Source organism: Tachyglossus aculeatus, chromosome 1, assembly GCF_015852505.1.
Source record: "Tachyglossus aculeatus isolate mTacAcu1 chromosome 1, mTacAcu1.pri, whole genome shotgun sequence".
NCBI classification, from domain to species: domain Eukaryota; kingdom Metazoa; phylum Chordata; class Mammalia; order Monotremata; family Tachyglossidae; genus Tachyglossus; species Tachyglossus aculeatus.
In genome coordinates, this window is record NC_052066.1 from 63,619,947 (window position 1) to 63,633,432 (window position 13,486).

The 13,486-nt window shown below is 45.1% G+C and overlaps 1 protein-coding gene across 1 annotated transcript in view; it reads right to left on the minus strand.

Moving 5' to 3' along the window:
* Window positions 1-13,486, minus strand: part of SAMD7 (sterile alpha motif domain containing 7) — a 40,868-nt gene that overhangs the window by 17,074 nt on the left and 10,308 nt on the right. The window contains exons 3-5 of the mRNA XM_038746451.1: window positions 8,849-8,979; window positions 3,096-3,174; window positions 1,078-1,742 (exon numbers count right to left, since the gene is read on the minus strand). Coding sequence (XP_038602379.1) covers window positions 1,078-1,742; window positions 3,096-3,174; window positions 8,849-8,979 — 875 coding nt within the window. The remainder of the gene's footprint in view (window positions 1-1,077; window positions 1,743-3,095; window positions 3,175-8,848; window positions 8,980-13,486) is intronic.

A 13,486-nucleotide genomic window follows, 5' to 3' on the forward strand; every position in this document is an offset into this window, starting at 1 on the left:
AGAAGCCTAGTGGAAAGAGCACAGGCCTAATCCTGGCGCTGTCACTTGTCTGCTGTGTGACCTCGGGCAAGTCACTTAACTTGTCTGTGCCTCAGGTACTTCATCTGTAAAATGGGGATTAAGACTGTGAGGCCTATGTGACACAGGAACGGTGTCCAACACAATTATCTTGTATCCAGCCCAGTGCTGAGTACATAGTAAGTGCTTAACAAATACTGCAAAAATCCTCCAACAATTTTAAGGGTGATATCAGTTGCTGAGGTGATCTCCTTTTTCTGATATCTGTTGGGCGCTTACTGTTGGGCTCACAGTCTAGAATTGATCAGAGAATTGATCAAACCTATGGGAAATAGTGGTCGATCTGACAGATCTCATTATCTTGTATTTACCCCAGCACTTGGCACAGTGTTTGGAGTACAGTAGGTACGTGGATACCTTTGTTGCTATTATTGTCATGCAGGGGTCAAACAAACAATATTCCTGAGTCTTGCCAGAGTTCCCAGCAAATATTCACTAGTTTACACTTAATAATTTTGGTATTTGTAATAATTTGGGTATTTGTTACGCGCCTACTCTCCTGAGCACTCTACTGAGGTATAGATGAGAAGCAGCATGGCACAGTGGAAAGAACCCGGGCTTTGGAGTCAGAGGTCATGGGTTCAAATCCCGGCTCCACCACTTGTCATCTGTGTGACTTTGGGCAAGTCACTTAACTTCTCTGTGCCTCAGTTACCTCATCTGCAAAAAGGGGATTAAGACTGTGAGCCCCACGTGGGACAACCTGATCACCTTGTAACCTCCCCAGCGCTTAGAACAGTGCTTTGCACATAGTAAGCGCTTAATAAATGCCATTATTATTATTATTATTATTATATGCCAGGAACTCTACTAAACGCTGGGGTAGATACAAGCTAATCAGGTTGGACACAGTCCCTGTTCCACTTAGGGCTCACCCTTAAACCCCATTTTACAGATGAGGTAACTAAGACACATGGACTCTAAATGGAGTGGAAAAATTGACTTTTTTTTTAAAAAAAGAGCATGAAACAAGCTTTGAAATTGAAGGAACTGACAAACCTGGAGGTAATAATGAGGTGCTGGTGACCGGTAACCCATAAGGTAGTGCGGGTAGCGGAACTGCAGAGTGGTACACGTACTTGTCGTCGAAAATGGCACAAGGATGACTGGAATCCTTCCCGTTCTCCCTGACGCAGCCGTTCGGTTCCCTCTGAGCTCCACAGGGCTTTCTACAGCTGGGCTCATCGTCTTTGCAGTCTTTGGCAGATGCAGTCACTGCCTCTCCTTGGCTCTTGCTCAGCTCGGGTTTGGAAAGCAGATCTCTCTTACCATCCTTCTCCTCCTCTGGAGTTGCAGGGGGCTCGTCATGAATCTTTTCTTCCGCTTGGCTCTTAGAGCCGCTGGTATGGCAGTCCGAGGCTCTGTGGCTTCCCGTCCTCCTCCCCGGCCGGCGAATCCGTTCCCTGGGCAAGCTTCCCGCAGCCGGGTATGGCCCATTGGCCATTAGGATGGCGCTCCCGGGAAGGTCGTCTAGGGGGGCACGGCGGACAAACAGGTCACTGGGGATCTGTCCGTCGGGAAGTCTGGACCGGCCCCGGAAAGGCTGGGCCGGGCCGGCAGGAAGGCCTGGGTAGATGAAGGGAGACTCCAAAGCCACCAGCCCTTTGCGCTGAGCTTTCTCCATTTCCTTCTGTTGGAAGACGGTGTTCATTTCCATTTCCATCCTAAAGAGACATGGGAAACCCCCAACCCGACAGAGTCCCTTAGATGGGAGCCTTCGCTTTGACCGGCAAAAGCCCGAGCTGGTCCAGCCCACAGCATGAACATACCACGATTTCAGCCCATGACATGAGTGGATCATGCTTTCAGCCCACAGCATGAACTTACCATGGTTTCAGACCACAACATGAACACTTCATGGTTTCAGCCCACAGTATGAACATACTATGGTTTCAGACCAAAACATGAACATATCGAGGTTTCAGACCAAAACATGAACATATGGTTTCAGATCACAACATGAACATATCATGGTTTTGGCCCTCAGCATGAGCATACTATGGTTTCAGACCAAAACATGAACATATATCATGGTTTCAGCCCAAAACATGAACATATGGTTTCAGACCACAATAAGGACACTTCATGGCTTCAGCCCACAACATGAACATACCATGGTTTCGGACCAAAACAAGAACATATGGTTTCAGACCAAAACATGAACATGTGGTTTCAGACCAAAACATGAACATATATCATGGTTTCAGCCCAAAACATGAACATATGGTTTCAGACCACTATAAGAACACTTCATGGCTTCAGCCTACAACATGAACATACCATGGTTTCGGACCAAAACAAGAACATATAGTTTCAGCCCAAAGCATGAACATATGGTTTCAGACCACAACAAGAACACTTCATGGTTTCATCCCACAGCATGAACATACCACGGTTTCAGCCCAAAACATGAACATATGGTTTCAGACCAAAGCATGAACATATCATTGTTTCATCCCACAGCATGAACATACCATGTTTTCAGACCAAAACATGAACACTTCATGGTTTCAGCCCACAGTATGAACATACTATGGTTTCAGCCCAAAACAAGAACATATCGTCACTTAACTTCTCTGTGCCTCAGTTACATCAGTTACCTTAATCCCCAAATGGGGATTAAGGCTGTGAGCCTCCCCCGTGGGACAACCTGATCACCTTGTAACCCCCCCAGCGCTTAGAACAGTACTTTGCACATAGTAAGCACTTAATAAATGCCATTATTATTATTATTATTAACATATCATGGCTTCATCCCAAAACACGAACATATCATGGTTTCAGCCCACAGCATGAACATACCATGGTTTTAGATCACAACATGAACACCTCATGGTTTCAGCCCACAATATGAGCATACCATGGTTTCAGCCCCAAACACGGACATATCATGGCTTCAGAACAAAACATGAACATATGGTTTCAGCCCAAAACATGAACATATCATGGTTTCAGCCCACAGCATGAACGCACCATCGTTTCAGCCCACAACATGAACATACCACGATTTCATCTACCTGGCAATATTCTGCTTTTGGAGAAACTCCTGCCTCCTAGCCACTGTCTCCAAGGATTCCGGTTGCAGAAAGCCATAACCTTAAAAACACCAACCGCCGCAGACCAAAAACAAGATATAAGAAATGCGCAAATAGGAATAGAAAAATGAAATGTGACGCATCCTGTTTCTGAAAGAGGCCTGCCCAAATCTGAGGCCGGACTGAAGGAAATTGGGCTGGAAGGTCCGCTTCCTTGGAGATGGGACAGACATGAAGGGAAGCCTGTTTGTTGGGTTTTTTTTCCTAAGGCTGGTCTCATCACAAGAAAGAATTCCCCTTACTTCAAAAAGCAGAAGATGAAAGGGACTTAGGAATCTTCTGGCTTCGAAGCGCATTTGGCCATTCTTGCCAGAAAGGATTTTTTTCCTTGTGATAACTACCCTCCTGCTTCAGATATATGTGCACATCTGGCGGTAGATAGAAGCAGATTTTAAATGAATAAATTGAAGCGTTTTCTCTTAAGAGCTACAGGTGTTATTAGAAGTAAGCTCAGATGGGGAACGTGACCTAATAGAGCACAGGAAGGGAGTTAGAAAGACCCGGGTTCGAATCCCAATCTGCCACTTGCCTGTTGTATGACTTTGGGCAAGTCACTTAGCTTCTTTGGACCTCAGTTACCTCACCTGTAAAATGGGGATTAAGGCTGTGAGCTCCACGTGTGTACAACCTGATTAGTTTGTATCTACCTCAGTGCTTAGAACAGTTCTCGACACATAGCAAGCACTTAAAAACTATCATTGTCATTGTTCATTTTCAAGCTGAAACTCCAACTATTTTAGTAGAGTCACCGAAAATCAGTCAATCATTCATTCATTCAATCGTATTTATTGAGTGCTTACTGTGTGCAGAGCACTGCACTAAGCGCTTAGAGCACTGTACTAAGTGCAATCAATCATATTGATTCTTTTAGACTGCGAGCCCACCGTTGGGTAGGGACTGTCTCTATAGGTTTCCAACTTGTACTTCCCAAGCACTTAGTACAGTGCTCTGCACACAGTAAGCGCTCAATAAATACGATTGATTGATTGATTGATATTTATTGAGCGCTTACTGTGTGCAGAGCACTGTACTAAGCATGTGGGAGAGTTACAATCTAACAAAGTATGTAGACATGTTCCTTGTCTACAATGAGCTTACACTCTAGAGGGAGAGACAGACATTAATGTAAATAAATTACAGATATGTGAATGCATGCTGTGGGGCTAAGATGAGGGGTCAATAAATGGAACAAATTGGAGTGATGCAGAAGGGAATAGGAAAGAGCCCACTGTTGGGTAGGGATTGTCTCTATATGTTGCCAACTTGTACTTCCCAAGCACTTAGTACAGTGCTCTGCACACAGTAAGCGCTCAATAAATACGATTGATTGATTGATTGATTGAAAGAAGAACTGAGGGCTTAGACAAAGAAGGTCTCTTGGAGGAGGTCTGCCTCAGAGAAACAGTGTGGCTTAGTGGAAAGAGCCCGGGCTTGGGAGTCAAAAGATCATGGGTTCTAATCCTGGCTCCGCCACATATCAGCTGTGTGACTTTGGGCAAGTCACTTCACTTCTCTGGGCCTCAGCTACCTCATCTGTAAAATGGGGATTAAGACTGTAAACCCCACGTGGGACAACCTAATTACCTTGTATCTACCCCAGCTTGGCACATAGTAAGAGCTTAACAAACCTCATCATCATTAGTATTATAAGGCTTTGAAGGTGGGGAGAGCGATTGTTGGATACGAAGAGGGAGGGCATTCCAGGCCAGAGGCATTCAATTCATTCAGTCGTATTTATTGAGCTCACTGTGTGCAGAGTACTGTACTAAGCGCTTGGGAGACTAGAATACAACAATAAACTGACACATTCCCTGCCCCCAGTGAGTTTACAGTCTAGAGGTGTGGAGACAGGCATCATTCATTCATTCAGTCGTCTCCCCCTTTTAGACTGTGAGCCCACTGTTGGGTAGGGCCTGTCTCTATATGTTGCCAACTTGTACTTCCCAAGCGCTTAGTACAGTGCTCTGCACACAGTAAGTGCTCAATAAATACGATTGATTGATTGATTGATTGATTGAGTGCTTACTGTGTGCAGAGCACTGGACTAAGCGCTTGGGAAGTACAAGTTGGCAACATATAGAGACGGTCCCTACCCAACAACGGGCTCGTTGAAGCACTCATGAACCACTCGAGGCCCACTCTAATAATGATAATAATTAGGATAATAATAGTAATAATACTTACGTTCTTAGTCTGTGCAAAGCCCTAAGATAAGCCCTGGGGCAGATAGAAGATAATCAGACACAGTCTTAGACTCACATGGGGCTCTCAAACTAAGTAGGAGGATATGATTTCCTTCTTCCCCCAATTGCCTTAGATAGCAAATTCTGCCACTGTTTATTTGTTGTCTGTCTCCCCAGTCTAGACTGTGAGCCCAGTTTTTAGTAGGGACCGTCTCTATATGTAGCCAGCTTGTACTTCCCAAGCGGTTAGTACAGTGCTCTGCACACAGTAAGCGCTCAATAAGTATGATTGAATGAATGAATGCCAACCTGGAAGTGAACTGGAAGCAGCGCAGGAGCTTCAGAGACCACTGCCGTTTCTCCAGCCACTGAGAAAGCACGAGCAGAAAATATAGCTGAAGCACTTATACTTCAAGAAGCAGCGTGGCTCAGTGGAAAGAGGCCGGGCTTGGGAGTCAGAGGTCATGGGTTCAAATCCCAGCTCCATCACTTGTCAGCTGTGTGACTTTGGGCAAGTCACTTCACTTCTTTGGGCCTCAGTTACCTCATCTGTAAAATGGGGATTCAGACTGTGAGCCCCACGTGGGACAACCTGATTACCTTGTATCTCCCCCGGCACTTAGAACAGTACTTGGCACACAGTAAACGGTTAACAAATACCATCACTATTGTTATTATTATTACATCTCTAATTTTAGAACAGTACTTGTCACACAGTAAGCGGTTAACAAATACCATCACTATTGTTATTATTATTACATCTCTAATTTTATTTATTTATATTGTTGTCTGTTCATTAGTACTGACATCTGTCTCCCCACTTCTAGACTGTGAGCTCATCGTGGGCATCGATTGTCCCTCTTCATTGTTGTATTGTACTTTACCAAGCACTTAGTACAGTGCTCAGCACACAGTAAGTGCTTAATAAATACAATTGAGTGAATGAATGAATGAATATCTATAATTTATTTCTATTAATGTCTGTTTCCCCCTCTAGACTGTAAGCTTGCGTGGACAGGGAATGTGCCGGTTTATTGTTATATTTGTACTCTTCCAAGAGCTCTGCACACTGTAAATGCTCAATAAATATGAATGAATGAATGAATGAATGAATGAATAAATAATGAATGAAAATGAATGAATGAAAATGAATGAATAAAAGTTTGGGGGTTGTCTCAGGTGTCTGGTGGAAAGTGTCCCTAGGATTATTTTGCCTCACACTCTTGGGAAATTACAAAATGCTGGTAGGAACCCAGCCCTTAACCCTCCCAATGTAACAGGAAAGCGTGGCCTAATAGACAGAGCATGGGCCTGGGAATCGGAGGGTGTGGATTCTAATCCTGGCTCTGCCACATGACTGCTGTGTGACCTTGGGCAAGTCAGTTCACTTCCTCTGTGCCTCAGTTACCTCCTCTGTAAAATGGGCAGTAAGACTGTGAGCCTCATGTGGGACAGGGACTGAGTGCAATCTTCTAGACTGTGAGCACACTGTTGGGTAGGGACCGTCTTTATATGTTGCCAACTTGTAGTTCCCAAGCGCTTAGTACAGTGCTCTGCACACAGTAAGCGCTCAATAAATACAATTGAATGATTGAATGAATTGTAGCTACCCTAGCACTTAAAACGGAGCTTGGCACATACTAAGTTCTTAAAAATGCCACAATTATTATTATTATTATAGTATAACAATGTAATAATATTACAGAAGCAGCATGACATAGTGGATAGAGCACAGGTTGGGAGTCAGAAGGTCATGGGTTCTAATCCCGGCTCTGCCACTTGTCTGCTGTGCGACCTTGGGCCAGTCACTTCGCTTCTCTGGGCCTCAGTTACCTCATCTGAAAAATGGGGATGGAGACTGCGAGCCCCACATGGGACAGGGACTGTGTCCAACACGATTTGCTTGTATCCACCCCAGCCCTTAGTACAGTGCATGGCATATATTAAATGCTTAAAAATACCATCACTATTGTTATTATTAATATCTTTCACTCAGGAGCTCAAGTACTTTTATCAAATCATCAAGGTTCACAAGGTCTGGTGAAACTATTCCATTCATATAGTCACTGTAACAAGCGAGAAGCAGCATGGCTTAGTGGGAGAGCACCGGCTTGGGAGTCAGAGGACATGGGTTCTAATCCTAGTTCTGCCACTTGCCTGCTGTGTGACCATGGGCAAGCCACTTAACTTCTCTGGGCCTCATTTACCTCATCTGTAAAATGGGGATTATGACCATGAATCCCTCATGAAACAACCTGATTGCCTTCTATCTACCCCAACACTTAGAACAGGGCTTGGTACATAGTAAGTGCTTAAAAATACCATTATTATTATTAATAATAATAATAATACTGGAGATACAGGTAACAGGCAGGGGTCATGACAGTAAACGGAGGTGGTATCCTTCTATAATAATAACAATAATGATGATGGCATTTGTTAAGTGCTTATTATGTGCAAAGCACTGTTTCAAACACTGGGGGGGATACAAGGTAATCAGGTTGTCCCACGTGGGGCTCACAGCCTCAATCCCCATTTTACGGATGAGGTAACTGAGGCTCAGAGAAGGTAAGTGACTTGCCCAAGGTCACACAGCAGACATGGAATCTTTTTCATACCTATGGAACCTATCACATATCTACAGGACCCAACAAAACTGCCCCAACAATTGGCATTTGCAATGGTCTATGGGGGTGGTACAAGCTCATGACGGGCAGAGAACATCTGCTACCTCTGCTGCATTGTAATAATAATAATGATGGTATTTGTTAAGTGCTTACTGTGTGCAAAGCACTGTTCTAAACATTGTACTCTCCCAAGCGTTTGGGAGAGTGTGCTGCACACAGTAAGCGCTTGATAAATGCCACTGATCAATTTTATTGACACCCATAACCTCGGACAACCTCCTAGTAAATAACATAACAGGGACCCTGCCTTGGGGCACTTGATAAAAATCCTTCATATGTCCAGTGAATCAATCCATCGGTGCCATCTATAAAGCGCCTATTATGCACAGAGCACTGTACTGAGCACTTGGGAGGGTGCTCCTGCCTCCTCCAATTGTCAGCTGTGTGACTTCAGGCAAGTCACTTCACTTCTCTGTGCCTCAGTTACCTCATCTGTAAAATGGGGGTTAAGACTGTGAGCCCCACGTGGGACAACCTGATCACCTTGTAACCTCCCCAGCTCTTAGAACAGTGCTTTGCACATAGTAAGTGCTCAATAAATGCCATTATTATTATTATTATTACAGTGCAGCAGAATTAGCAGACACGCTCCCTGTCTCCAGTCTAGAGAGAAGAGTGAGTTGTCCTAAAAACCAGCAAAACTGGATCCAGCCAGCCAGATTATTCCCTCCCCTTCTCTTTCAAACAGCACAGTTCTGTGAGCAACCGGCAAATCTGACAGGAAGCTTCCCGGAGCTAATTTTCCTTTCCACTAGCACACGGTTATTTGGCTGGCCTGAGGACCTAAATCAGCTGTTTTTCAGACCTGAGAAGATGTGGTTGGAGAGCACATTGGACACGCCTGCGGCTGGAGGAACTGAAGGCCCAAGATGGGAAGTGACACGAATCTGCCTTGGGTCAGCCGGTGAAATCATTTCAGTAGAAGACATCAACTCTCTAGGTAAAGAGATAAGATTGCAGTTAAGGGACTTGCTGTTTTCAAGGGAGTGGGGTTTTAGAACATGGGCCTGGGCAAGTCCCTTAACTTCTGTGTGCCTCAGTTAACTCGTCTGTAAAATGGGGACTAAGACTATGAACCCCACATGGGACAACCTTAGAATATGTGGGAGTGGATATAAACCCGAATCCCAGCCCTGCTACTTTCCTGCTTTGTGACTTTGGGCAGGTCATATCTTCCCTCCCTAACAAACATCTTCAGTTGTTCACTCTCCAGTGGCTTCTTCCCTACTGCTTTCAAACATGCCTATGTCTCCCCTATCCTAAAAATACTCCTCCCTTGACCCCACGGCTCCCTCCAGTTACCACCCCATCTCCCTCCTATTATTTCTCTCCAAATTCCTTGAGCGGGTTTTCTACACCCAAGTTGTCTCAAATTCCTCTCCTCCAATTCTCTCTCTGACCTCCTCCAATCTGGCTTCCAACCCCTTCACTTGACAGAAATCGTCCTCTCAAAGGTCACCAATGACCTCCTTCTTGCCAAATCCAATGGCCTCTATTCCATCCTAATCCTCCTCAATCTCTCAGATGCCCTCAATACTGTCGATCACCCCCACCTCCTGGAAACGTTATCTAACCTCAGCTTCACTGACGTCGTCCTCCCACCCCTTAACTGCGGGAGTCCCTCAAGGTTCAGTTCTGGGTCTCCTTCTATTCTCCATCTAAACTCTATCCTTTGGAGAACTCATTTGCTCCCAAGGCTTGAACTACCACTTCTATGTGATGATACCCAAATCTACATCTCCAGTCCTGATCTCTCTCCTTCTCTGCAATCTCACATTTCCTCTTGCCTTCAAGACATCTCTACTTGGGTGTCCTCCCGTCACCTCAAGTTTAACATGTCCAAAACTCAACTCCTTATCTTTCCACTCAAATCCTGTCCTCCTCCTCACTTTCCTATCACCATAGATGGCACCACCATCCTTTCTGTGTCTATTTATTTTATTTTGTTAATATGTTTTGTTTCGCTGTCTGTCTCCCCCTTCTAGACTGTGAGACCGCTGTTGGGGCTGTTGGGTAGGGACTGTCTCTATATGTTGCCAACTTGTACTCCCCAAGCACTTAGTACAGTGTTCTGCACACAGTAAATGCTCAATAAATACGATTGACTGAATGAATGAATGAACAAGCCCGAAACATTGGCGTTATCCTTGTCCTCTCTCTCCTTCGACCCACATATTCAATCCACTAAATCCTACCAGTTCCACCCTTACAACATTGCTAAAATCCCCCATTTCCTCTCTTTCCAAACTGCTACCAAGTTAGCCTAATCACTCCTCCTATCCTGCCTGGATTACTGCATCAGCCTCCTTGCTGACCTCCCAGCCTCCTGACTCTCCCCACTCCAGTCCATACTTCACTCTGCTGCCTGGACCATTTTTCTACAAAAACGTTCAGAACATGCTTCCCCACTCCTCAAGAAACTCCAGTGGTTACTCATCCACCTTCACATCAAACAAAAAGTTCTCACCATTGGCCTCGAAGCATTTAATCACCTTGCCCTCTCCTACCTCACCTCACTACTCTCCTACTGCATCCTTGAACTCACTCTCACTGTGTCTTCATCTCACCTGTCTCGCCAACGACCCCTCGCCCACGTCCTTCCTCTGGCCTGGAATGTCCTCCCTCCTCCAACATGACAGACAATGACTCTCCCATCCTTCCGAGCTTTATTGAAGGCATGTCTCCTTCAATAATCCCCCACTAAGCCCTTCTGCATTGCCCTAACTTGCTCCCTTTATTCATCCCTGCATCGTAGCCCCAACTCACATATGCACATATCTGTAATTTATTCATTTATAGTAATGTCGGTCTCCCCCTCTAGACTGTAAGCTCATTGTGGGCAGAAAACATGCTTGTTTATTGCTATTTTGTACTCTCCCAAGTGCTTAGAACAGTGTTCTACATACAGTAAACACTCAAGCGCTTAGTACAGTGCTCAAGCACTTAGTACAGTGCTCTGCACACAGTAAGCACTCAATAAATACGATTGAATGAATGAATAAATACAATTGAATGAACGAACGAATGACTAATAATAATAATAATGTTGGTATTTGTTAAGCGCTTACTATGCGCCAACCACTGTTCTAAGCACTGGGGGGATACAAGGTAATCAGTGTGTCCCATGTGGGGCTCATGGTCTTAATCCCCATTTTACATATGAGGGAACTGAGGCACAGAGAAGTTAAGTGACTTGCTCAAAGTCACACAGCTGACACGTGGTGGAGCCAGGATTAGAACCCATTAGAACCCCTCGAGACTGTGAGCCCACTGTTGGGTAGGGACCATCTCTATATGTTGCCAACTTGTACTTCCCAAGCGCTTAGTACAGTGCTCTGCGTACAATAAGTGCTCAATAAATACGATTGAATGAAATGAACCCATAACCTCTGACTCCCAAGCCCGGGCTCTTTCCACTGAGCCACACTGCTTCTTTAACTTCTCTGGGCTTTAGTTTCCTCATGTACAGAATGGAGATTCAATACCTGTTCTCCCTCCTACTGGAATGGGGAACTCCTCGTGGAACAGGAACTGCGTCCAGCCTGATTATTTTTTATAATAGTAATAACTGTGCTATTTGTTAGTTGCTTGCTATGTGCCAAGCACTGTTCTAAGCACTGGGGTAGATGCACAGTAATCAGGGTGGACATAGTCCATGTCCCACGTGGGGCTTACAGTCCCAATCCTCATCTTACAAATGAGGTAACTGAGGAACAGAGAACATAAGTGACTTGCCCAAGGTCACACAGCAGACAAGTCAGAGAGCTGGGATTGGAACCCAGGTCTTCTGACTCCCCAGCCTGGGCTCTATCGACTAGGAAATATATTTTCCACTCCATAAATCCACTCCAGAGCCTAGTACAGTACAGTATTTGGCAAATAGTAACCACTTCAATACCACGATTATTATTTTATGCTTTCACGGCATCATGTGGTTTTCTGTCACCTCTCTCTGACCTCAGTGGGGATAGAGGTGGCAGTCTTGGCCTACTAAAGAGGCAGAAATCCAGCAAGCAAATGACAAAGAAAGCGGAAGAGGAAATATTTAGCGGTTCCTAGAGGGATGAGAATTGAATCAAATCTATTTCCAGATTTTCTTTGATTAAACCACTACCCTAACCACAACATTCCATTCTCATTTAATGGGCATAATTTGCTTTCGGGTCTGGCACTGTGAGGCAGTTGGATTAATATTTGATTGGCTGCCCGCCCAACTGTGATTTATTTTAATAAGATTCTTCTCAGCACCTTCCTCTGTGCTCTGTAAAACTAAAAGCTCATAAAACAATGGATCTTGTTTCCTCCCTAGAGCATAATAGTATGAAAGTGTGGAGTGTTTAATCATTTAAAAAACCCACCAATGACAAGCCTAGTGGAAAGAACCCGGGCCCAGGAGTCAGAAGATCTGAGATCTAATCCCTGCTCAACGACTTGCCTGCTGTGTGACCTTGGGCAAGTAACTTCACCTCGTGGTACCTCAGTTGCCTCATCTGAACAATGGGATTTGCCCCATGTGGGACAGGAACTGTGTCTGACACTCACTGTGCCTCGTTCTCAGCTGTCAGTCAATCAATCAATCAATTAATCAAACGTATTTATTGAGCACTTACTATGTGCAGAGCACTGTACTAAGCGCTTGGGAAGTCCAAGTTGGCAACATATAGAGACAGTCCCTACCCAACAGTGGGCTCACAGTCTAGAAGGGGGAGACATAGAACAAAACAAAACATATTAACAAAATAAAATAAATAGAATAAGTATGTACATATAAAATAAATACAGTAATAAATACATACCAACATATATACAGGTGCTGTGGGGAAGGGAAGGAGGTAAGGCGGTGGGGAAGGAGAGGGGGAGGAAGGAGGGGGCTCAGTCTGGGAAGGCCTCCTAAAATAAAAAATCAAACAGACGGACGGACAGATGGGCAGCAGCCAGAGTGGCAAGAGAAGGGGGGAATAATAATAATAATAATAATAATAATAATAATAATAATAATAATAATAATGATGGAAGCGGGGGAACCAGCAAGGTAGGCCTGCAGCAGGTGACCTCCCACCCGGCCTCTCGCTCCGGGGGTATTGGCGGGGGCCTGGGCCAGGCTGGGGAAGGGGCCCGGGGAGTGTCCTCAGACAAGGACACTTGTTCTTGTCCCGCCGTTGACCCCCCCCGGACAACATCATCCCCCTGGCCTGGAATGCCCTCCCTCCCCATATCCGCCAAGCTAGCTCTCTTCCTCCCTTCAAGGCCCTACTGAGAGCTCACCTCCTCCAGGAGGCCTTCCCACATTGAGCCCCCTCCTTCCTCTCCCCCTGCGCCCCCTCCCCATCCCCCCCCCGCCTTACCTTCTTCCCCTCCCCACAGCACCTGTATATGTGTATATATGTTGTACGTATTTATTACTCTATTTTATTTGTACATGTTTATTCTATTTATTTTGTTA